Source organism: Serinus canaria, chromosome 1A, assembly GCF_022539315.1.
Source record: "Serinus canaria isolate serCan28SL12 chromosome 1A, serCan2020, whole genome shotgun sequence".
Classification (NCBI taxonomy): Eukaryota; Metazoa; Chordata; class Aves; order Passeriformes; family Fringillidae; genus Serinus; species Serinus canaria.
Window position 1 is genome coordinate 56,974,554 of NC_066314.1, and position 26,632 is coordinate 57,001,185.

General features: G+C 42.7%; 1 protein-coding gene across 4 annotated transcripts in view; it reads right to left on the reverse strand.

Moving 5' to 3' along the window:
* Nucleotides 1-2,282: 2,282 nt before the first annotated feature.
* Nucleotides 2,283-26,632, reverse strand: part of RASSF8 (Ras association domain family member 8) — a 73,351-nt gene continuing 49,001 nt past the window's right edge. For all 4 annotated transcript variants that reach the window (XM_030238266.2, XM_030238268.2, XM_030238267.2 and 1 more), the window contains 4 exons: nt 22,607-22,801; nt 9,744-10,633; nt 7,653-7,797; nt 2,283-6,544 (listed from right to left, as the gene is read on the reverse strand). In XM_030238266.2, coding sequence (XP_030094126.1) covers nt 6,423-6,544; nt 7,653-7,797; nt 9,744-10,633; nt 22,607-22,709 — 1,260 coding nt within the window. In that variant the 5' untranslated portion in view covers nt 22,710-22,801 and the 3' untranslated portion in view covers nt 2,283-6,422. The remainder of the gene's footprint in view (nt 6,545-7,652; nt 7,798-9,743; nt 10,634-22,606; nt 22,802-26,632) is intronic.

A 26,632-nucleotide genomic window follows, 5' to 3' on the forward strand; every position in this document is an offset into this window, starting at 1 on the left:
AAGGAGGTACACACAGAGCCACCAGTAGTGGCCTGAGGACACTAGCAGTGCCTGAGTTGCTCAGACAAGCGGTGAGGTTGTTCAAGGAAGTTTATCAGCTCTGATTGCATCAGTTCCTTGTTGTCGAAGAGGCTCCTTTTCAGTCAGCCCTGGACAGTACATAGAACTTAATGCAAAGGATGGGGAAAAAAAGTATACCCAAAAGCATACCCACCTGGAAAAAGGGAACAAAACAGACCGAGATTGTCTCCATCCAGTATTTCTGGAGAAAGTTAATGATGAAGCAGTGGCTGACCCAGAAAATACTCATTAACACTAGCTACAATATCAAAGGTAGCAAATATATCATTTTCAAGTAAGGCAATAATGGGCACCATTGCTCATTGTGCCCTACTTCAGACACCAGACATCTTAGTTGAAACAATCATTAAAATTCGGGTTATAAAGGAATAATACCTAGCTGACACAGACGTAAAAGGCAGAAGAATTGAGTATGGCTTCTGAACAAAAGGGATCATTGATCTGGCCTGGTTTTGCAACTCATTAGTGGTCCAGTTACACTGAGCTAGTTAGTGCTGCAGCAGCCACATACAAATACACCACTTTGTTCTTTAAAGGCAAAGCAAAATATCAGAAACATCAGCTGTAGCCCTGGCTCTGCTGAGCACGCTGGGAAACCTTAGTTACCACACAAGCCAGGCAGCTGACTGGCACAGGAGCAGGAAAGGGCACCTTTCAGGGCACAGGGCCTCCACAACTTCCACAGCCTTGACAACAACAGTGCCACGTGATAGGGCTTCAGTGGAGTTTGTGGCATTGTCCTATTACCAGTCAACAGTGCCACTACTGTTAGTTCATTTCTCCTCACATCTAATGAGATTAGGCTCCAGTTAGCTTAGGAAAATCCATTTGTTGGGATATTAGACTAAGGACAGCATTTGGATGGCTTAAGTCACAATTCTCCAGCTGCATCAAGTTCCCAGCCTTGATTAGCTCAAATGATCTCAAGCAAGCTTCACATCCTCTCTGGTCTCAGCACAGTAACTACACCTGAATCTGGCCTAAAAGACCTTCTGCTTCTTGTTCAAAGATTAATTTCTTCCTGCTCCCTGAAGCATCAGGGCACCCTGCATTCATTGTGGGAAGAATCTGTACATTCAGTTCATCTCCAAGTGAGCCTCTGCCTCTTTGCTTTAAGTTACACCTCCCCCGAGTCAGTGACCAATTCTGTCATTTCAGGGTTATGGTTAATTTTAGTAACAGTTCCTCAGCTGAAAACAAGCTCCTCTTCCCTCTTGCAGTGCCTGGGCTTTATCTGATTGAGATTTCAGCACACTTACAGTAAAGGAGCCTTGGCCCTGCCTTCAGGCCTGGTGCTTTCTGACCGAATCCCAGCAGCTCTCTCGTAGACACGCGTGACATGAACAATGCAATCCCAGCAAACCATGAACTATAAAGACCCAAAGTTTCAGAGGGGAATTTATTGTATGGGAGCATATCCAATACTCTTTGTCAACCATTAATGAGAATAATAAAAAATAGAAGCTTCTTAAATGACAAAAAATATAGTTACATTTAATACAGATTTTCATCTTGCATTGAAATGGAGCAGTAATAAAATGCTCACTCATGTTTTCACAGTTGGTGTTGCTTCTCTAGGTTAAAGAAAGCATCAGCAACTCAAATGTTCCAGTCAGAACCCCTAGTTAGCAGTTTCATGGGATGATGGTGAGGGTTAATGCTCTCAGCAATTTTGACACACTTCACAAGTACAGCAGACCCACTTGATCCATTTCAGAACTACTAAAGTTTTCAGAGGGACCCGCTACACTTGAAGCATCCTTGCTGCAACTGAAAGGGTTTTGTATCAGAACATGGCTTTTAGGCCCCAGACACACAACTGTGGAACACTCAGAAATGTTCTTAAATCCAATCTGGTTCAAAGGGCTCTGAGTTGATCCTTTGTGACCCCTTTGTTCTGCCCTCACATGCACCACACATGAGCACAAAGCTCTAACCAGTACTTGGTCAGATGTGTAAAGTGCTTGCAAGACCACAAAGGATTTGACATTCTTCAGCACTCCACTTAGAGACCTAAAGGCATTCACTGCATGCATACATTGGTATTTACTACACACACTTACACCCAGCCCCCAATATTATTGCAATAATTCTTTGCTGGTATAACAGCTCATACACCAAGTTTCACTTATTTAGTTTTCTACAAACATAGGAAAAAAACACCTGAAGAGAGCTAGAACAGCTTTCAATCAGTCACTATATTGGCATTGAAAGCTTTATTTTTGAAAACTTTAAGCAGCAATACTGAATAAATAGACAGAATGATTGTTTTGTCATCTCCATACAGCTGATGGCCTTCATCCAAAACATTAAAATACTGTAGCAAATAGAATAAACATGCACATTTCAATGTTCTAAAAAAAAACCCAAACAAACAAATAAAAGGAGGTGTAATATAAAAGTAACACTTTGACACTTGTTTTGATACAGTTCAGACCATTAGAGACTATTTTCTGGAAAAAATATCTGAATACAGTTTTGTTATTTACATGTATCATTAAGGCCCAATTCACTCAAGTTAATGCACATCAGGAATTTATATGCTTTAAGGTAACTCACTAAAAATTACAAGAACCATGTTTCTTTGATCATACTCATATGATCCCAGTTCACTAAAATAATGCAATACTCTCCACTCTAAAAACAAGGCAATTGCTGCCCCAAGAAGAGATGTTTATTTCACTAAGGTATCTTTTTCCCTCTTACCTCATATGTTTGCATATTGTTAATGCTAGTAGTGGTAGTTCTCTTCTTCAAGAGCTTCCTCCGAACTTGCCAGGGTTTAGAAAAGCAAGCAATCTCAAAGCTAACATACCATTTCCAGAAGCAATTCAGGCACTTGGGAACCTAAGTCCCACTAAAAGATACTGGGAGCTGACATTTTAGAGTGGGACTCTTGGTTTCTCCGTTGCTCAGGCATTCAGACTGTTCAGCTTAGCCTTAACCTACTGGCTTTTCAGATGCTCACCCCCCTCTTTTCCCCTAACAACATAGCATCTCCCTCCTCATGGATGAGAGAGGTAACACAGGTAATTTCCATTAGTAATAAATTAAAGGAGTTCTTCATATAAATTCCCTGTGCACTGGAAAATAGTGCTTGTGTATTCAACTAATGCAAGCAAAAAACCCCATTTTTATCATGCTGCCCAGTAAATAATATGGCACTTGTTAAAATTAGTATGTGTAGCTTCCTTTCTGCTAATGCCCTAGGAGGTTTGGAACACTTCGAAAATGGACTTTTTGTACAGTTGTAAAGAAAGAGTGAGTTTCCGCAGTTGATCCGAAGCAAAACTCTAAACGCCATAGTGTGAGGGATTTTCTAACTGTTACACATGGGTCAGTTCACATTTAATGCAAGGGCATGCCATTTCTATTTGGTTTATTTACAGAGAAGGTGAAAATGCTATGGAACTTCAGCCTGGGTGAAATTCAGTAAGCAAGAGGAGTATGGTGGGGGGTAGGAGAATTTGTCAGTGTCTCACAACTAGCAGGTCTGGATCCCAAAGCCTCTCTTTGGCCACAGGAGAAGCTGCAAATGTTTTTCAGATCACCTTGACATGTGCCAAAGCCCTGGCAAGGAGGGCCCACTCAGGGGTGCTGAAGTGGTCACTCCTGAGCCAGCTCCAGGCTGGCTCCTGTGTCCAACAGCTGCTGCAGTCAGCAGGTGCTACTTTTTAACTCAAATGGCAAATTGCTCCCTTGATTCTATGACAAATCTGTAATTCAAGCCCTCCAAAGCTGCTCTTACTCCTCCTTTTAATCCATTTCCTCCTCCCTCTGTCTTACAGAAAAACCTGGCAGAGAAAGAGAGTAGGTTTTATGATGCAAGAGCCCAATTCAGCTCAAACTGACATCTGTGGAAGATGGACCAGTCACAGAATATGACAAAATCATTAGCTGGGGTAAATATGTTGATCTGCCTTAAAAATACTTCATCTCAGTACAAGACTCTTTCCCCCCCACCCCCATGCAGCATAATTTGGGCCAGACTTTGCAAGGTGCTGAGTGCCTCAGTTCTCTAACATCAAGAGGTGCTGAAGATGCAAGATATCCACTGGAGAGGGCCATTTCATTTCTGTAACTTGAACCCAGAATGTAAGGCATATATGCTCAAGTACCTTGGACAGATATTGTCCCCAAACTATGTATATTTATGTATATTTTACACTATATATATATATATATACACATATATATATATATATATATACACACACACACACACACACACATTCCTTTAATACAAATTTATGGGCACAGTAAACATGAGGACAGAATTGTTTTAAACTAACAGTAAAATGGGTGAGCACTGCAAAGCTTCCTCAGGTAGGAATACCTTGTTTTCCAGTTTGCTCACAAGGGAAGATAAAAAAAAAAAAGAAGACCTGATAGGTCAAACAGTAAAAATTCAGAGTCCATTTGGAAAGGTCCTTTATATATTCACAGCCTTATCTGTTGCTGTACGTCTAAATACAGCAGCATTTTTAGAATATATGATGTCATTAATAAGTGGGAAAAAAATGCATTAAGCACTCAAGAATCCTTCATCTTCTGCTATATCTTTTAAAACTTCCATTTGTCAGGAAGCTCCTTTTTTAGAAAAGGAGACTTAAATTAACATATATCTGCATATCAGTGAATCAACACAAGAGGATGCTAGGAGTTAAGTATTTTTCTATGGCTAAAAGCTTGGAGTTTCCTAGCAGTGGTAAAATCCTGACCCTGCCAAGGAGCGTATCAGGAGCCCAAGTCTTCAGCACTGCAGTGAGGGCACAGTTTCCTCCCTTGTGCCCAGGGGATCTCCAAGGTGGGGATGATGCTGTGAGTTGCTTTTAGAACTGGAAATCCAAACCAGGGAAGGCCCATCCCTTCCCTAACTCATCCATGAGGCCAGCCCCCAACATTTACAGTGTGTCCCACTGATGCCAGTCCCTTTCTCCTCAAACCTGGTGCCTCCTGCAACAGTCTCACTTCAAGGCCTGCAACCAATGAGCCATTTGGGAGTAGCTACTTTCTGCAGGAAACCTTTTTTGTCTAATTATTTCTTAGTTTTGATTGCATTAGAGCAATATCAAGATGTGATTATGTTCTCTTTTCGTATGTTTTGTGAAAAATGACCACCAAATGTGTGAATTTTCTGCTCGGAAGCTTTACATTCTCTAAGTGACTGTCTCTTTCAGAGGGACCAAATGTCTCCACCAGGGAGCTGAATGAAATCCTGGCCTCTCCTGTCAATAAAAACTCTGCTATTGACTTCTTGGGACTCTGCCAGGTTTATTCCCTTCACAAAACTTGAGTGGACTCTGGAAGGTTGGAAGTGGATACTCATTTGTGTTGTGCCTTTCTTCCCCTCCAACAGCAAGATTTGTAACAAAACAAGAACACTGTAATGGCTAGTGGAAAAAATGGAATACAAAATCACACATAGTGAAAGCCTCCTACTCTCTTTTGGTAAGATATATGAAGACAACTTCTTACATTGTTCTTTTCTCAAAAGGCATATACAACGTGGCAAAATATTTCAAATATACATTCTATATAATAAAATATCATCTAACTAGTGCATCCTCAATCATATGCTGGAAATATTTTTACCAAGCCAAGGTTTAAAATCCATAAATCTTTTGAACACTAGGTGCTTCATTCAAGGCAGATACAACAGCAAGTAAATCCCACAAGCTCACTTTTCAAGCCTTAAAAGGTAGCAATGGATGGAACATGACAAATGATGACCCATGACAGAAATGAACAAAGTTAGTGGTGAGAAACCATTGCAATGGTTCAGCACCCCTCAGAACTCTGCATTGCAGGTTGCTGTACTTGATCAGATGGGGGATGTTGGTACACACAAAATAAAGTCACCTCGTCAGACTGACACACAGCCATACTTGATAATTCACAAGTTAAAAATAAAAATATAAAAGGTCAACATTCACAGGTCCATTGATTAAAGGGAATAAATTAAACCTCAGATAAGCTGCATACACGGTTTCCTTCACCCTCAGTCTTCCATTTATGACTATACAAGGAACAATACTTTCCCAAACACTTCTGAAGTGGCAAAAACAATGAAGTTTTTGCACTCAAGCTGTGTTGACAGCAAGGTCATCCTTGCTAATTATGAATCGAGACAGCTCCTGTCTCTTTAGCATCAGTGCACAGGGTATGGCTCCAAGTGGTGTTGGAGGAAGAAGAAGAAATAACACAGTGGTGTAACAAAAAAAAAAAAACACCAAAAAAACACCAAGACAAACTTCTTCCATTCATCATTGGCTGAATAAAATAAAGTGTATCTTGTCCAGGGTACCTTGCTAGGTCCTCTCTAGAAGAGGTACATACTGTCATACATAAATGCCCTCTGGGTTAAAACCAGATGACAGGGGGTTCTGTAGGATCCGAAGGTTACTGGGGAGTTGCCTCGATGAGCCAGGGCGCTTCAGTGACCCAGATTGAAAGGCTGGCTCTGCATGAGAAAAAGTGCAATTAGAAAAGTCATCAGCAGGGGTGCACCTCTCCACCTCCTCCTGCTTAATGCAATACAGAAAAACTAATTTCACACGTAACAAACTACTGAAGTGCCTGGCTAGGAAGTGAGGAGATCTAAGGTGCACACTTCCTAGTCACTTCATAACAGAATGAAACCCACACAAAAGAATTACCCTCCCACGAGAAACATGCACACACACACAGACACACTTAAATGGTGATGTGCACAAAGAGCTTGAACATGTAACATGACCAAAACTTCAGCTTCCTTCCCACTTAAAAGTTCCTACATGTGCTGCCTTTGAAGGTCTGGTTGTCTTTTCTTCTCTCCCACCCCTTGCCTCCCCAGTGCCTTTTGGTTATAAATTTTTTTGAGCAGAGGGACAGTCCCAGCACAGGAGAATGCTGAGACAAAGAGCCCCGTGGAAGCAGAGGGCTGGAAAAAGCACACGTCTGTGCTGGTGCCGCAGCTCTGACATGCATTCAAAACGCTCCTGTGGTTCTGCATAGGAAATTCTCAATCCAGATGTGGGCACATGCAGGCTCGCTGATCTCACTGGGGGTAAAGGCAATTCGCACCTGCAGTAACAGCCATCTGTGCAGGACTTCTGCACAGCTGGCAGCCCAGCTGGATCGGCTCCTATTCCCGTGTGGTTGCTGTCTGGCGTTTCTTGGGATCCAGACACATTCCTTTTTCTGCTTGACAACACCCCCACCAGAAGAGGAAGAACCCAGACGAACAGCAACGTCAGATGTACGATCATGTTCTGTGCTGGCAGCCAGCCACAGCGGCCCCTCTTGAAAGCTGCAGGCTTAATGCGTTGCTGATGGGACAAACGCATGCCCGGGCACAGTGGGAGAGAAGTTCCCCACATACTGCTCTTTATTTAGAGCCTGCTAAACCCTTGGAACAAAAAGAAGCACTCGACAATGCGCTCTCACTCTCGTAGTTTTTTGCTAATGTCTTCACTAAGGGAGGATTCACTTCATGTAGGAGCGCCAGCACTAAAGTAAACGCAGCAGTAAAGGCACCGCCGCCCCTTCTCCCTCCTTCCCTCCCTCCCGAAGCATTCCGAGGGCTGCACCTCTCTCGAGCTCCACATGTGGGGCCTCCACCTCCACGGGGTCTGCTGGCAGCACCGTCACCTTGGTTCCCGTTTGCTGGATGAACTGCTGCAGGTTCACCTGGCGCAGCTCCTTGGTCAGTTGTTCCAGTTCTTGTTCCCTGTCCTGCCAGGAAACAAAAAACATCTGCTGAGCAAATAAAGCAGCATTTCATGACCACAGTTACAGGTGGGCATCTATTGCTTCTTCTCTTGATGAGAAAGCCTCCAATTTTTAAAGCTCAAATGCAAATTGATGAGTTGAAAGATATTTTAATCTTGTAATTTAAAAAGCCAGTCAACACTCGCTAGCACTTAAAGAACCACAGAATCAATTAGGTTGAAAAAGACCTCTAAGATCATTAAGTCCAATCCATGACCCTAATTAGGTTTTTCTTTATGTATTTTATTTTTATATTGCTTCTTGGATGACTAGCAGCTGTTTCTCATACCACCTGAGAAAAACATGGGCACGTCAGCAAACAAAGGTAATAGTGTGAATGCTGAAAAAATTATCAACTGAGCAGCAGTCTGGTAACAAGTCTTACTTCTTCCTGAAGTGTCCAGCATGGCTTGGACACCTCATTCAATTCTTCTGATCTTAAATGGAGTAAAATTCTTTTCTCTCCTTATTCTTTGCATTTTCTATTTAAACTTTTTTGGCCAGAATCTTCTCAATCTGCAAGGGGTTTGTGCGATGAAGCCAAAGCCTAACTGGTTCCCCACCCCTTGAAAGCACAGATAATCATTTAGGATTTTTTTCTCTACTTCTGTAATGATATGCAAAACTTACAGCTCTCATAGATTATAACAGTCTTGGACTATTATTATTCCCCCACACAGAGGTTGAGCTGCTTTAATCTTTAACTTCAGGTATGCAATAAAATATTTGTCTATTTCCTCCCCCTCAAAGCTCCATAATCCAGACCTCAGTTTATTTTCTTGTGGACTTCCAGATTTGTGCACCTTTAGGCTTAGAAGACAACTGGAAGATCTGAATTGAATGGGAACTTAGCCAAGAAAACAGACTATGAAAAGAACCAAGCCAGAAATATTTTGAACTCCATCATAGCCTCGGTGAATGTGAATGAGGATAGATAAAACACATAAAGAGGACTTGAAGCTTTCCATCAGTGCAAATCCTTAAGTGTAGCTGTTCTGAAAACTTAGCATAGATAATCATGGCCAAAACTGATTACAGTTTTCATCCATTTTCCTTTGGATGAAAAGATTACTTCCCCCCGCCATCGTCTAGGAAAACCAGCTCATACTGACATGGTTCTGAGGTAGGAGTAAGGATACGAAATCCCTTTACATATTCACAGTGGAATCACCTTATTACCACTGAGGCACTGCAGAATATACTAACTGTGACTTCTGGGAATCAGCAAGGACCACAACTCCAACTGATGTGTGGTGCCTTAGGACTAGCTTACATGGCACATAAAAATCCCAGGAGCTCCAATCTTCCCTCCACCTCATCCAGCTAGCAGTGAAGTTCCTTTATTCTTTCATGCTCTATCAAGTTCCAGGTGATATCTTTAACTTTAGCAAGGACACAAGGACTGGATTCTCTTTTGACATGTGCCACAAATGTCTGAGGCGTAGAGAAAATAAAATCCTGAACATCAGCCAGTCAGCCAGGAAAAGACAGATGCTGTTCTTTAAAACCAAAGCCCTGAAAGGTTGCAGGTACTTTACTTTAGCTCTGTACCTTTCCAGGTGCTGCTTTTGGACTGTTCTTTGTAATTAATCTTTTTTGGTGGAAGACAAACCTAGCAAAGATCAGAAGTTTATCCTCAGAAAAGGCTATGATGGTGCAAATTACTGCTTTTCTTCTCAGACAGTTTGAATGAGCAAGTTAAATACAGGTGAAATAAAAACTGTCTGCTCTCCAAAAAAAAAACCCACGAGCTGAAATGTGATTTGAAAATGAAAGCAACACTTCTGCCTTTTACCATGATTCACTTTGGACACTTTTTTGTGTTGTCTTTCATAGGCTTCAGATTTCTGTAAGAAAAATTAGTCACAGTCTCTGACTTTCTCTAGCTATGGATAAAATGACAGTCTTACCTGTAATCGCTTGGTAGCTTGGCCCAAAGACCTTTCTACCGCTTTAATGCCATTTTCCAATCTCAGACTCTGCTGGCCCTGAATATCAATTTCTCCCTTCACCTTCTCGATCTTTTCCTTGACTTCTTCTTCATTCACCTGGGACTCTTGGACTTCTCGCTGCAGCTTCTCTGCTTCAAGGCCACTCTCCATGTTGTGGATCTGAGACACATAGTCCTTGAGCTTACTCTCACAATCCAGGATCCTCTGCCTCATCTCCTGCAGCTGCTCCATCAGCTGCTTTTCATTCTCTTGTTCGATCTGCAGCTCGTTTTCCCAGAACTCTTCCTCCTCAATCTCCACTTCGTTCCGTTTGATCTTCTGCTCCAGTTTGAGGATTTCTTCTTCCAGGCTGGCATTGTACTTTTGCTCCCAGTAGCGGATCTCGGCTTCGTTGGACTCCAGCTGCTTCTCGATGCACTGAAGCTTCTCTGTCTGGAGGTGGATCAGTTTCTTCAACTCGTCCGCTGTTGTTTTACAGTTGTTGAGCACCTTTTGCTTGAACTCGGATTCCTTGCTCTTCCCGAAGATGTCCATTAGCCCCTTGGCACCGCCGGTGAAGGTGAGGGATTTCCTTTTCGGCTCCCTTCTCTTCATGGCCTTATCCCCGGGCTGCCTCAGCTTGGCCAGGGGAGGCAAGCTCTGCCGGTACAGAGTCCTCTCGGGGATGCGCGCCACGCTGTCCGACGTGGGCCGCTCGCTCAGGGAGGGCCCGGTGCGCCGCAGGATCAGCTGCACGTCGCTGGCGTACTGTCCCCACTTGTTGAGGGACACGATGGGATTCTCGTGCGGCGCCAGGTGCCGCTCCGTGTCCCGCCACTTCTCGATCAGCGTGTAGCGCCCGGTGCGCCCTGCAAGGGAGCACAGCGTCAGCGCGGCCGCGGGGGGGCGCCACCGCTCCGCCCGTGAGGGCCGGCCCCGGGACGCGCTGGGACAGCGCCGGGACAGGGGGACACGGCAGCGCAGGACGCTCCCGACCCCACAGGCTGTCTCAGCGCACCCGCCCCTGCCGCAGCACACGCTGCCCGCACATCACCGAGTTCGCCTCTAAACCCTCCCCGCGCAGAGCGGGAGCGGCAGCAGCGAAGAAGGACTAACCCCGTGAGAACCGCGGAACTGCGCAACCCCGGGGCTGCCGGCAGGCTGGGATGGACTGCGGTTCATGGAATCGCACAATGGTTTGGGGTGGAATGGACCTAAAGATCAGCCAGTCCCATCCCCCGGCCATGGCAGGGACGCCTTCCACTATCTCAGGTTGCTCAGAGCCACATCCAGCCTGGCCTTGGACAGTGCCGGAGATCCAGAGGCAGCCACAGTTTCTCTGGGCACCCTGTGCCAGGGCCACACCACCCTCACAGGGAAGAATAAATCAAGTGACCCAGCAGGGTTGACAACCACCCACGTAAATACATCCAATGAGAACCTCTAGGCCAAGAAAACAAGAACAGGAGTCCCAGATCTTTCATGCAGCCACACAGAAATATGAAATGTGGAGGTAGTGTGTTTGCTGTTAAACTTTCATCAGAGGCAGCTGTTAATGACTGACCGAGCCTCAGCTCCCCTGTTCGTGCTCTCCAGTTCATTCAGACACTGATTCAGCCTGGGCCACAGCCTGTGATGCCCATGGCAGTGCTGCTGATGTGACAAACCTCCACTGAGGAGAGCACAGCGACAAGAGCAGCAGAGGCTGCCTGAACTGTGAACAAGCAATCCCTGCACAATGAATGGGCTTCCTGCACAATGTCATCATCTGTACCAGCATGTCCCACATCCCCACTGGGATCCCAGCCTTCAGGAAGAAACTCGAGTCTTTCTCTAAGTGCTGAGTTTTTCTAATTGCTCCACTGACAATACAACTTATGTTCATGGCTTCATTTGGGTTCTTCTCAAACACCCTTCAATTCAGATCAGCAATCTTCCTATATTTTTCTAAGCACTCTCACTACTCTGAAATACAGCATTCTCCCTCTCCAGAAGAGTTTCCCCTGTCAAAGTAACTTCACTTAAAAGCCACAACATTATTTACAAAAAGATGGGAAAGATCAACTGCTTTTAAAGCATTTGATGCTAATGAATTTCTGAACAGCTCTACAATTGCCATTAACCTTAAAAACATCAGTAGCTACTTTAATGGATTACCTACATTCATTTTCATGAGAAATGATCATTCAAATGATTTATTTCAGCACATAAAAGCCTGAAATAGCTGTCATATATGCAACTACAGGGGGGAGGAGTCAGAAGAAATGCAGTTATCAGTGGTAATACATTTGATGTGTTCTCTTACCTTATACTACCTGCCCAATCATCACACTTTTCTCAAAATGACAAAAATATCCTAATCTCAGGCTGGACATCTACCCCTGACCTCCAGTCACAACACTCACATGGACTCCTCACTTCAGATTTGTAGGAAACAAGCTGCACTGTGGTGATTAACACTGTGCACCTCTCTGAAATCAAACATTGCCTTCTAAAGGGCTTCCCAAACTAAAACTACTGCATTAGAAATGGTCCTCAGCTCTCACTTTCTCACAATTAGCTCCCAAAGCAAAGAATAAGAACAAAAACTGGCTGCAGAAGCACCACCTGGAGTACTGGTGGTTTTGGCTCATGGCTCATCCCAGGGGGATTGGCTGGCCCAGTCAGAAACCAAAATGTCCATGTTCACTTCCAAGGTAGGAGTGAGGGCTGAAAAATTTGGCTGATGGAAGTCACCAAAACAATGCAGGCAGCATGAGAACATGAATCCACCACCCCAAATGCCATAGAAATAAATGACTCTGGGTAGGGACTGGGAAAAAAAAAAGTGGGGAAAAGCCCCAAACCTATCAAAATACTAACATGCTTGGCTAACACTGTCAGAAAGAGATTTAAGGCTTATTAGAATAAAGTTCTTCAAAATCAAGTTTACAAAGGTATATGGTGTAAAGTGAGAGATTTTTGCTAACTCACAATATTGATAATTGATCCATGAAGACTTATAGTTTGTAGTAGGCATAGGTGTTGTTACAGGAAAAATAAACCTACTACTGTTGGCCATAGCATATGGACAGTAAATCCTGGAGAAGAAAAATTTAGTGAAAACATAGACCCGGACAAAGGCTGTATTTCATTGCTCTGTTTTGTTCATCTTAGAAGTTTCCAGCTTGTAATCATGGTTGTGCTACTAATGTTCATGTTGTGTCAGAAACAGGTTCAAAGAAGTCCTGAAATTGCAAACTAGAGTAGGTACCACTAGGGGAGTGAGCAGAGCGCAGTTTCTATTCACTCTGCTATTTAACTCATTACTTAAAAGAAATGTAACAGGAGAAAAAAAAAAAAGGTGAAAAGAAAGAATGGGGAGAGGAGAATAAAACTCTAACAACCTTGACCAAAAGTGAATTAAAGAATTAAGCATAACTTGCCAAGAACTATTTCCATCTTAGCTTAGGGTTCCAAATCAACACACAGCCCTAAATAATGAACCTGGCACTCAAGATCCACATAAAAGAAAGCGTTTTGTAGAAGTAATACTTGCACAGTTTAACAACCACACCTGGAGCTCAGGACTGCTCTAAAACAAAGCTGTTCTCTTCTGAGATCATTACCCAGGTCTGGTGCTCAGCCTGTGCATGACGCAGATTAACAATACCCAGACAACCACAACTGTGATGTTTGCCTGCATTAGAGGGGATTAATTCACAAATGAAAGGGTGAATGAGTTAATTCAGAACTAATGACAGAGTATTTCAGAACGCAGGCGTCCCTACAGCAAACTGCTGGTTTTGATGTGCAGCCACCACTGACAAGGAGAAAGCAGCTTGCCTGGGTTGTTGATGAGGAACAGTTTGGCACCTGCATGCTGCTTCTTGCCCTGTGTGTTTGTCCACAAGCTTCTGGACACAAAAAGCACCTGGCAGAACTCATTCCAGCCTCATTCATGCAACCTTATTATTTTAAGAATTAAGTTACAGTTGCATTCAGGTAATGGCCATGTATCAGCAATACACAGCATTCCTCAAATTACAGTGTGTTTCTCCAGCTGAATATTATATTGAATACCACCCAGAATTTTGCAATATCTCCACAGAAGGTTCAGTGACCAGTTCAACAGTGAATCCCCCTAAAGCTTTGGAAATAAAATTTTGCTTTAACTGCAACTAGAACATATGAGACTTTTTTTTTTTCTTTAAATACGTCTATCAAAGCCTTGTATTGATGGGAATGGTAAAGAAAACCATCCAGACAGGCCCAAAAAAGCACAAGTAGTGCTGTGTTCTGTAGTTTCTCTTCAGAAAACAGGAATTCAAGGGCTGGAAAAAGCACAGAACCTCTGCACCTACTTCATGGGCAGCAGGGGAAAGGTGGTTCTGTTCCACTTTGCTGAGCCCCCGCTGCTGGGCTGCATCCAGGTCTGGGATCCCAGCACAGGAAGGACAGGGAGCTGCTGGAGCCAGGCCAGAGCAGGGACACCAAGGGGATCAGAGGGATGGAGCAGCTCTGCTGGAAGGAAAGGCTGAGGGAATTGGGAATGTTCAGCCTGGAGAGGAGAAGGCTTTGGGGTGACCTCAATGTGCCCTTCCAGTACCCGCAGGGAGCCCACAGGAAGGATGGAGAGAGACTCTTGACAAGGGCCTGGAGTGACAGGACAGGGGGCAATGGCTTCCCACTGACAGAGTGGGTTTAGATTGGGTATATGGAAGAAATTTTTCCCTGTAAGGGTGCTGAGGCCCTGGCACAGGATGCCCAGAGAAGCTGTGGCTGTCCCTGGATCCCTGGCAGTGTCCAGGTCCAGACAGGGCTCTGAGCAAGCTGAGATAATGGAATGTGTCCCTGCCCATGGCAGGGGGCTGGGATGGAATGATCTTTAGGGTCCCTTCCAATCCAGGCCATTCTGTGATTACTACATAGTCCCCAGAATGGGGACCCTTCACGTACCATATGATATTGCCAGATTAAAACAATCATCAAGAACTTGTACCTGTTTTGCAGACAGCAAATGACAAGCAATAACAGAAGCAGATACATATTTACATCCCTAAAGCACACTGCATCTGCACAAAGGGCAGTGTCAATAGTTAAGTTTCTACCTACAGCTCCCTAAGCACACAAACTTATCACAGGTTCTATTAATACAGGCACACCTTCAAAAGAATAAATTATTTCAAAATTGAGAAAGACATCAGTAAAGGAAATATATAGACTCCAGAATGCTGATGTTCTGACACCCTGCAAATAGCTGTCATGAGTAGTTTGAACCTGGATTTCTTGTGACATTAAATGGCAAACTGTACTCAGTGTCCTAGATCTGGCTCTGCTGCACAGCTAAACACAAGCTCTGGACCCAAGTGCCCATGCCACGTGCCCAGCCACTGTAGTCTTAGCTTGGGATTGATATAATTGATGTAATTTGCTAATTTAAACACAGATTCCATCACAATGAACAGTGATTACACTAGTGAAATATAAGTACAAGGTAATTAACATTTTTTAGACTCTCAAGAGGCAGATTTTAAAATTATACTTCATAAGGATAGTAGGACAACATTACTCACTTCAAGCTCCTCTATATGCTTTAATATTTGCAGCTGACACAGTAGACAGAGCAACCATTTCTGCTGCCAAAAGTGAAAATGAAACTCCAAAGGAAAGCAGCAATAGCAACACTATTGGCAGGACTGTAACCTGAGAGGTCATCAATTCCCTTTTTCAGGACAGAAATGATTCATCCCATTACTCCCACCTGAAAGTCCATCATCCTCTACAAGCAAAGTGTTTCAGGCACTACATTTATTTTGCTATCCAGGTAGTATTATATACCATGAAAAAAAAAAATCTATCTGTGCCTTATCTTTCCCATCAGGTTACAAATGTTTATGCCAAGCACCAAGCAAGATCCATCTTTCCATTAAGAGTCTCCCATGCTTCAGAGCCAGGACCTACAGCAGTGAGTCAGTGCAAGCAGGTGACTTATTGCCCTGGTCTCACATCATTCCTGAGAAAAGTGGTGGGATGAGGAGTCTTAAACATGAGGGTACCTTTCCTTCCCTAGAAAAGGGGTTGGGGTGGGCAGGAGCAGGTCTTTGTCACCAGAGGTCATAGAATCATTTAGGCTGGAAAAGACTGCCAAGATCATTGGGCCCAAGCTGTGCCCAATGCCCACCTTGCCACCCAGCCCAGAGTACTGAGTGCCACATCCAGTTATTCCCTGGATACCTCCAGGTATGGGGACACCAAACCTCCCTGAGCAGCTCCTTCCAATGCTTAATAAACTTTTCTATGAAGAAATTCCTGCTGATGTCCAACCTGAACCTTCCCTGGCACAGCTTGAGGCCATTCCCTCTTGTCCTCTCCCTTGTTCCCTAGGAGCAGAGCCCAACTTCCCCTGGCTGCCCATCCTGACAGAGACCTGTGCAGAGGCAGATGGTCCTGAATCTCCTTCTCTCCAGGCTGAGACCTCATAGCTCCTTCAGCTGCTCCTCACAGGACTTGCTTCCAAACCCTTCAATGCAGTCTTGCTCCCAGTTTCTCCTCTGTCCCTGAGACCACCAGGATACACTCAGTACAAGGGAAGATCCCTAGCAGATACATTCCTAGCTCCCATTTTCCTTAGAGGTCCCATCATCTCTGCTGCACAGCAGCTGTGCCAAGAGTCTGCCCTGCAAAGTAGCACTCTGGGCAGTCTTGGAAAAAAAAAAAAAGGAAAAAAGAAAATGGTCACCTAAGATAAAAGTTTTAAGACAGCCACACTAAAAGAGAAGTTGCACTAGTCTCAGTCTTGAGCTGAATCTGAATGAGCACCCCGGACTTATCACAGTGCATAACAAGAATAAAGACACTGTCACCAGCCTGCACACAGGTCTCCATGGAGGTAAAGCCAGACCTGCCAACACTTGGCTCAAGCCAAATCCAGACTGCCCAGAGCACTGAGAAATGCACATGGATACAGCTTTCTGGACCCATTTGGTTTCCCAGAGACAGCCTTCCAGCCCTAGGCTGTCTTCCTTAACAAGGCAATGCAAAGAAAAAGTAATTTCATGTGGGTGAAATCTTCTAAGAACTCTTAATATGTGGAACATGTGGGTGAAAATGCTCTGCCTTACCAAAGGGACAACAGCATTAACACCTGAATCTTTAACAGCACTGACAGAAAAGTAATTGCTGGCAATTTTAATCAATCCAGGATGATTTGAACTCAGTATCTTTGAAATATAAAGCTGACATGTGATTCATTATGTGATACTTAAGTTAACATCCACAGCAATTTTTAAAAAAAATTCCATTCTGGCTACCTAAAACTCTTTAAATACCTAAGATTAGGAAGAAAGAAAACCCCCTTTAAAACAGAGGTTAGAGTTTGCATTACTCTGATTTCTTAACTCATGCTATGTTTTTCAACCACAGGTATGAAATACAATAGAAAATAAAGAGTGAGAGGAGTCCAGTCCAAGGAAGAAATATCTGCAGAGCTATACAGGCTCCACAGAAGGTCTGCTGAGTTCTCCAGGCACAGCCATCTCTCCATGTCTTTACCAGGGATGAAGCCTTAGTTCATTACTATTATCCTTGCTCTCAAAAAAGGAGTATGCAGAAGTTTATCACAACCTGACAGAACAAAGCTCTCAGTCATCACTTCATACTTTCAGCTGCCTTTTTCCAAGCACCCTAAGGTACCACACCTATTTTAGAGCTGTGTCCTAAATAGGTGAAACAGTGGGGAAGTGTGGCTGAGGTATCACAGCAACACGTGGCAAAGCACATAGAGCAGCCCAGGTCCCTCTCAGTGAGGTTACTGTAACCAGATTTCTGAACCAGAAAGTTTGTAGGATCACACCATGGGATCACCACAAAATTTCTTGTACTTATTATCCCTCTTAATGTCACAATTTGAAGTGGCAGAGAATGAAATCTTGGGGTTGAAAAAACACAAATTTTAAGCAGATCCTTAGCGGGGACACCTCCCACTATCCCAAGTTGTTCAGAGCCCCATCCAACCAGGCCTTGAACAGTTCCAGGGATGGAGCACAGGTTCTCCAGGCAACCTGTGCCAGGACCTCCCCACCCTCAGAGGGAAGATTTTCTTCCTCATATGCAATCTAAATGTGCTCTGTCAGTGTGAAGCCATTGCCCCTTGTCCTGTCACTATATGGTTTTATAAAGTAAGTGATTTGATCTTTCCAGATACAACTCTGGCTGAGCCCTATAATGCTTTAACACATGTTTTAGACAGCACTGACATTTTAATAAATACACTCCATTTATCTTTGAGGAAAAATACTCAACTGGAAAGAAAAAAAAAAGAACCCTGATGGCTGCATTTGTTTAATTTTAAAAAGAGACAGCTGTACTTCTTGTTCAGTGAAGTGCCGCTCATGAGTCTCCAGCCAGAAGCGCCAAAATCCACAGCACTATTTAAAGCAAGTCTGCCAATTTAATTATTTGCCACAGAAAATTACAGGGAGGAGGGCAGAAGGTTTCTTTTGCTAAGAAATTCAAGTTTCATGTCTCTAGACTGAAACATTCGCAGGAAACAAACATTCTGAGCAGAGGAGATGCATTCTAGGCTTCAGGGGTAAAAAAAAACCCCACAACAAATGCAGTAAAAATCCTCATGGGGGCTGGGGCTGGAAGTGGGAGAGCAGCACTTCTGAAGGAACAGGGCAAGTGTATTTGTGACTGCACTATTTGTCACCACATTCCTTTGGAAGATTTATTATTTTTTGTGTTTGAATGGAAAACAACCAATAAAAGCCAATTAAAAAAAAAATCTATAGTTAAACTCCATTTGCCTAACCATCAGCAAAAATGATGGACTCAATTTTTTAGGATACATCTGCTTTTCTCCTCAGTATTACAATGACTTTTTGCAAAGAGCCACTAAGCTCACACACACTCAAAACAGACCTTTGGCTGGATTAATCAATCACCTCATCACACACAAAGTTTAATAGTATCAACAATTCTCTTTTTACTTTTTTTCAGTGGTCCAAATTATGAACAGGAATCAAAATGACCGAGCAATGTTTATATGAAGCCATTCTGGTTTTCACAGAATGCACAGAAAACTTAGTGGAGGATGGGCTGTCAAATGCACATTTTTAAAAGAGACAAGGATGAACCTTGGAAAAGCTCATTTCTCCTGGCAAAAATATTTTTAAAACAAGACTCATAGTTCTCTATTTAAACTGTTTCCTGAGGTGTATTTTTGTTTTGGTGAGGGCTTTGTTTCTCATGATTAAACAATCTCTTCTCTTATTTGTATTAAAAAACCAAATCTTTGTCACTTGCAAACAGTTTGAGTTTAAAATAAAATAAAGCAGACCTAGATAAAACTCATAAAAGGTAGTATCAAGTGTTCTTTAAGAGCCCAGAGAGAGATGATTTCACTCTCTGGAAACTTGTAACTGAGTAGTTTTATGTCTGTCTTGAACAGAATTCCAGCGACCCACCCTCCAGCTAAGGCAATTCCAACTCCTTCTAAGTTACAGATACAGACAATTTTATATCCAAATTTATATCCAACTGATATTATTCTCCCTTGCATTCAATAAATTACATACACATTTTTGAAAATAAACTTTGTTGGGGCACCAAATGAGATAATTCTCCCCTTTTTTTTCCTTTTGTTTTAAAGAATGAGGGGGCATTTGAGACTGAGATTTAACTTCAATCTAAACAGAAATTAAAAAAAAAAAAACCCAAAAAAACACAACTAACAAAAAACCCTAAAATTCTTACTTTGGGTAGTCATTTCCTGTTCTGTAGTGATCAAGAGATGGGCAGCAGGGGAAAGGGAAGGAGCTCACAGTGCAAGAACAGGTAACACAAATGTTATTTATCAGGAGTACAGCCCCAGAGAGAGACTTTTTACTGAAGAGCTCCAATTTTCTAAGGAGCATTAGTCAGGCAAGTTTTAGTGACAGAATGCCATGGCCAAAGGATTAGACACTGGCTATGGAACAGAACCTCTTACAAAGGCTCATAGCCCAGTATAACTTGATTTTTTAATGCTAAAATAGCCCCAGAATACAAAAAAAAAAAAAAAAAAAAAGAAAACACAAAAAACCCCAAGAAACTTTTGTATCCTGAAGTTGTTATTGAATTTTCATGATATGGGGGAAGAGTTGAAGAGTTGGAAAGTGCATAGATGGAAATCTCTTTGTTGCTTTTATCGCAGCAGGAGATCAGGAGACAGGACCCTGCATTTGACCAAGTGACAGCAAAAGACACTTTTTAAAATAGAAGAAGTTCTGTTTAAGGACAACACACTCCAACTGCCAGGGTGAGTGAACACTGCTACAGTCAGGTCTCTCTCCACACTTGTGCACATTCAAAACCCAGCTGCCCCTCGTCCTGAGCAACCTACTCTGCCTGGCCCTACTCTGAGCAGCAGAGTTGGATACTGTCCAAAGGTGCCTTCTAACCACAGCTCTCTGCTAATTTTGACTTTCCTCTTTTTGAAATGCTGGACAAAGCTTTATTTTTCACACGTCTAAAACAGAGGCAGCTTCATTGGTCTATGAGAAACTTCTTAACTATGGATGTCTTAATCCAAGTATCTTTGGCTTGTACTTTCCTCAGTGGATATGGCTGTAAAATAAGCCAGTTTTCAGATATTCCAGACACAGCAATTCAAGAAAATAATATATCTCTTGCAATTCACATTTCAGGCTCAGTGAAGAAGACTGTGTTTTGTATGTTGTATGCTTTAAGTCAAGGATCTAGTAATAAACTGGAAGGCACAACAAAACAAAAGGAGTATCTCACAAACTTCACAGACAGACAAAATAATCCTGAGTGCAGCCAAGTTATGTGACTGCTGAAGGAGCCAGACTGCAAAGTGGAAAATCCCATCAGAGCCAAGCAAGGAGGAAGCCAACTATGACTGGCTACTTTCCACCACCAAATGTCAGGTGAGAGTTAGAGGGATCCATTCTCAAAGATTCCCATTCAAATTCAAGTGACAATTACCCCTGGTGGGCTGGGATCTACAGCCAAAATCACAGGGGCAGCCAGATGGTTCTGTCCTATTGAATGGCCTGACAGGAGGGCTGGGAAAGCCCTCCCTGCCAGAGCTACACAGGTGTAATTTATATGGTGCTTGATACTGTCCTAGCTGTCCCAGCAAGAGGGGAATTGTTCTGGGGGTTTTCTAGAGAGGGCATTTGCCTTGGGGAGGAATTTCCAAAGGATTATCTTGATTTGGCACTGGTTGCAGCTGAAATTGATCTCAGCATGGAAGCAGCGTCGCCTGTCCCAGACAAACTGGTGACGTGTTATAGAAAAGGAAGTCTGCAGAGCTGACAAAACCTGTGTGTTTCCAAGGCTGAGGGAGTCTTTACAGAGTTCAGGCTAATAACTGGGGATACAGAAGAAAACCCAAGGAGAAATTACACAGGAGAACATTAAATTACTGTCTAGAACTGGGAGTCTGACATTTCTGTGGAGAAGGCAAAGGAAACAGAATAAAAGGGATATTGAAAACAAAGTGAAGAACAAAAGTATCACAACCACTTCATTATTTCTAAACACATCACTTAATCATGACTAGAAAATGATCATGCTAGTAGAATTGTTTCTCAAAAATTTTGAGAATGTTTCTCTGCAGGCAGAAAATGAGATATGGAAGCAATTGATGAACCAATTACCATTAAACAAAAAGCTGCAACTAAACCAGTAAAGAAACATTTAGTAGTTTACCATTAACTACAAGATTTGAGAGATAAACTGACTTTCTACAATTTTTAAATGAAGCTTTAAAAGCTATTTTGTGCATATAGATAAGCACATGCTAGCATTTTGTTCAATCCTCTTAAAATATAAAAAGAATAAATGGCAGTCTTCCACTCCATCAGATGTAAGAAGATGGAAATTATGTTTAGAAGTTTAACATTTAAATAAATAAATAAATAAATAAATAAATAAATAAATAAACAAATTCAATTTCAGAGAAATTGACTTTGTGCTTACAGGGAGAATACCTTGCTGACATTCACAGATCTAACTTTCTATTAGAAAATAATTATTTTCAAATTGAGTCAGACTGCTAATACAATCTTACAAAATGCTGGCATACTGAAAAATGCAGAAGCTCACATTTAAACTATTAATTTTAGGTAAAGCATAGGTTTTAGTGCCTAAATTTAAATAGTATGTAAAGCAAATTATAACATTTTAGTGAAGAATAGGTGTCAGCATAGGAAATACTAATGGGATAAGGCTGAGGCTTATTCAGGATGCCCTTAATCACTGATAAATATCTAACAAGACTTTCCTGTGGTGGAGCCTGAAAGATTTTATTTTGCTTTTTTAAACTGTTCAGCAAAGGGATAACAGTGTAAAGACTTCCAAGTTACCCTTTCATGAGCAGTGAGTTATGTGGCATGCAGGAGTCAGAGGAGACCCTGAAGGATCTATTTCATTGATCTATACTACTCCCAATATAGCAAAAGATCCTTACAGTGGGTATAATTTCAGTGAACTTCCTTAGCCAACCAGTTATATTGCACTGCTTTTATGTTTTCTTTGGTACTCAGAATATTGACAGTTTAGCACCTTCCTTAGTCCAGGCTTTATTTACAACAACCAATGACAGCATAATTATTATTATATAGAGAATAAATTTTTACTGAAGGGAAGGTTATAGATTTCAAAATGTTTCTTTTCTGTCTTTTCAGTCTCTCTCTGGCAGGTGAAAAATCCAAGGCTACAAGTTTATACTGCAAGATTATCCCACTGTGCATTGCATCTTCTGCTCTGCTGGTACCCAGTGCTCCTCCACCTCCCCTGGGTTTAGCTTCACAAAAAAAGCTTTACCCCACTTCCCATCTGGCAATACTCACCAATAGCCTGAGCAAGGGCTATTACAACTTCCTGGCATGTTGTGACTTCGGTGACCCCACACACGATTCTCTGCACTCCATCCACCCATACTTTGAGCTCCATGGTTCACCAGATCATCCAAGAGCCATGAATGCAAATCAGTCAAGTCATTCTTGCAGCTGCACCAAAGACATGCAGCTGACTTCCTGCAGCAGCTGGAAGAGAGCAAAATCCTGGTGTTTAGAGCAAAGAACTGCCAATTTGAAAAGTTAACAACTTCACCTTGACATCTACCAGGTAGGAGAGCCAACACAACCTCCTTTCTTTGAGAACAACAGGAACCACACATTTGTGCATTTTGGGGGCAGAGTGGCTGGAAAGTGCCCAGCAGAAAAAGGACAGCAGGTGCTGGTCAACAGCAGCTGAATATGAGCCAGCTGTGCCTAGGTGGGCAAGAAGGTCACTGGCACCTGGGCTGGGTCAGCAATGGTGTGGCCAGCAGAGCCAGGGCAGTGACTGTCCCCCTGTCGTGGGCACTGCTGAGGCCACACCTCAAATCTGTGTCCAGTTCTGGCCTTCTCACTTCAGAAAGGACATGGAGGGGCTGGAGCATGTCCAGGGAAGGGAACAGAGCTGGGGAAGGGGCTGGAGCACAAGTCTGATGAGGAGCAGCTGAAGGAGCTGGGAAAGCGGCTCAGCCTGGAGAAAAGGAGGCTCAGGGGGAATCTTCTGGCTCTCCACAACTCCCTGACAGGAGGGGAGAGCCAGGGGCTAGTTGGGCTCTGCTCCCAGGGAACAGCCTCAAGTTGTGCCAGAGGAGGCTCAAGTTGAATATCCAGAGGAATTTAATAATGAAAGGTTTGTCAAGCACTGGAAGGGGCTGCCCAGGGAGGCTGATAGTCCCTGCCACTGGAGGTGTCCAAGAAAGGACTGGATGTGGCACTCAGTGCTCTGGGCTGGGTGACGAGGTGGGGATCAAGCACAGGTTGGACTTGGTGTTCTCGTCCAACCTCAATAATTCTATGGTTGATTCTAGGATCCCATGCTTTGATGATGTCTACCTCTTCTGCAGACTTACCCAAAGCTTCATTACAGTTTATTTCCAGAAATTTTATGAGTTGTTACAAAAAGAGCACCCAGAGAAAAAGCACTAAATAAACAACTCCAGAATAAACTCCTAAGTTTCTGGTAACAGGTGCCCCTACTCCTTTATATGCTGCCTGAAAGTTTCCAGGGACTAGTAGGTAGGTTTCAGTGTTTGTTCAATAATTTCTAGCAGGTAGAGCATTTTTAATTACAGCCATCCATGAAAGCCCAACTTTTGTCTCCCTGCAGAAACAGTTGAAGGTTTCTACTCCCAAAAAATCCATGCATTTTGTACCAGAACCCAGAGAGCAAAGCGAGCAGACAGACTGCTTCTCTCTCCCTCTAAAACAAAAACATGCATCAGGGAAAGTGTTCTAGGGGTGGTTTAACCCCTGCCAGCACTATGCTGATTCTTGTGAGGAACCAGATGTTGTTTAATGTCTTTTCCTAGGTTTTTCCATAGGCTCTTCAATGATACTATGCAAAAGAATTTTGTAGTAAACCCACTAAAAATTGCTCTCTTCAAAAGATAGAATGCTCCCTCAAAAATGAAACAAAAACCAAGCCACCAATAATGATGATTAAATCTTTAAAACAGATTTAAAAAACTAACAAGAAAGCAGACACCCAAAAGCCACCTACAAACCAACCAACAACAAAAAACCAAAATCAAATAAAGAAAACCTAATGAGACAGCTGGGCTGCTTAAGCAGATAGAGGGAAAATAAATAGTGATAACGCAATAAAAGAAGCTCATGTACTCAGGTAATCCCATATGGATAAAGTGATAAAACTAAAGACAATATTTTTGAAGAATTAAGTACCAAGAAAATGGTTTACACAGAGATTGAGTAAAAGAAATCTGAAAACTAGGGGAGATTAGTGAAGATAGGCAGGGTGGGATTACACAAGAAACATGGAATCTGATGATGCTGATGGATTGAACAGAACTGCACCGCATGGAGGCAGAAATGGTGCAGAGAACACTGCACAAATACCTAGTGTGTTCACATTTACAGTGTAACCAGAGCTGCTTTCTCCTGGGGATGTGATCTCTTCCTGCATGTAAAAGATGCACCACTGCAGCCCCCAAGCTAAAGGTGAAAAATGACTTCCCATCTACAACTAAACAGTTTACCCAGCAGATGACAAATACTGATACATGATGCAGAGGACACCTGGAAGATCCTCACCTGACAAGCTGGGGTAGCAACAACCTCAGAGCCTGTTAGAGCCCCACCACACCAACATGATGAGCCTTAGCAGAAAAGCACTAAGCAGTAAAGCCAGGCCAGAAAACACCCCCAAAATGCTGCCAAAACCTACTTGTTTAGAAGTATACGTAAAATTTGTCAGTAAAACCAGATCTCAAATAGAGTTGCACACTCAATAGAAAAGGGATCACTTTTAAGAATATTGATGTATACAGAAATAGTCTTTTGAGACATGAACAAGACCCTGAAAACCCAAAGAGGTTTTGATAAACATTCTCCCACATTAAGCTAGTAATTCAAAGAGAATGTCTATCTACACAAGCATTAACCATGTACACAGAAACACAGAAACACTTCATTCAGGTTAACACCATTTTAATGTACCAATAAACTAAGCAGAAGAAAATCTTTTACCAGCCTGTAACATAGTGACTGAGAAAACACCTCACAGGCCTCATCAGTGACCTCTGCTATTTATTCTTGGACCAGTTGTCTTCACAAATAAACAGACCTCACATTCCAAGCCCAGCTGTAAGGAACTTTATTAATTAACTTAATAACTTGCTGAGGGTTGAACAGTTCAGATTTCCTGGCACCGACCAAGCCATCTCTCCATGTGACAACGCACACGTCAGCAAAGCATCCGACAGCTCTAATTGTTTTTCTGTCTGTCAACATCCAAAGTATTATCTCAATTTAGCAAGCCAGCAAATGCATTTTTCCCCCAGTCAGCACACAATGTACAGTCTTGTGCTCAGTGCAGATCAGGTTTGGTCATTTGTTTTCCTACAGTCCATCTTTAAAAAAAGCAAAGACTAAAGAGGAGCATCATAAAATAAGGAAATATTTGCTGACACTTCCAAGTTTGAAGAAAGCATTCACCAAAGCTGCAAATGATCTGAACAAAGTGCCTTTGAATCAGTTCAAGCTCAGGGGAAATATTCCCATTCATTTCTTACAGGACAAATAGTTTTAACAGACCAAATAAGATTAAGAATTTGTGGTACGTGCATCCCTCAGACCAACAGGCAGGGCTGAATTAAAGGAGTGTGTTAATAAAAGGGCTGCCCAGGTGGAGTCCCCATCCCTGGAGGTGTGCATGGAACAACTGGATGTGGCACTCAGTGCTCTGGTTTAGTTGACAAAGTGGGGATCAATCACAGGTGGGACTTAATGATCTCAGAGATCTTTTCCTCTATGGACTCTGGGATTCCATGTGCCCCACAAGAGCTCACAGGATTCCCCTTTGAGGACCTGCCATTAGGAATGTACACTCACATCAGAAATATAACATCTCTGTGCTGAAATCACTGTGTCTCATTAGAGTGCCTAAGCAAAGCTCATTTGTACTAAGTTAAAAAAAACAGATCTAGGACTGGTTTGGTTTCTAGGATTGTGCAGTAGAAGTTCACAGAGAAGTGTGAGAACCAGAAAATTTTCTGGCCACGTGCTTATCTCTGCTTCCCAAATATTAGTCTGTAGCACTGTTTTATTAGTCTTTGGTTTTCCTTCATAGGTATTCTGTTCTTTATCTGCTGTTAGGTAACTTTCATACCAGTAAAAACTGATTTGCCTCCCCACTGATGGTCAACTGACAGCTCCAAATATATTTTTCAACCTGAAATCTGTGCCCATAATGTACATTCTGCTTTTATCTTAGAGGAGGCAAAATAAGCCTTACCTCTAACACTGTGCAAATTTCTTTCTGAAACCAGTGTAAGGGCTGGGGAAAAAAAAAAAATCTCA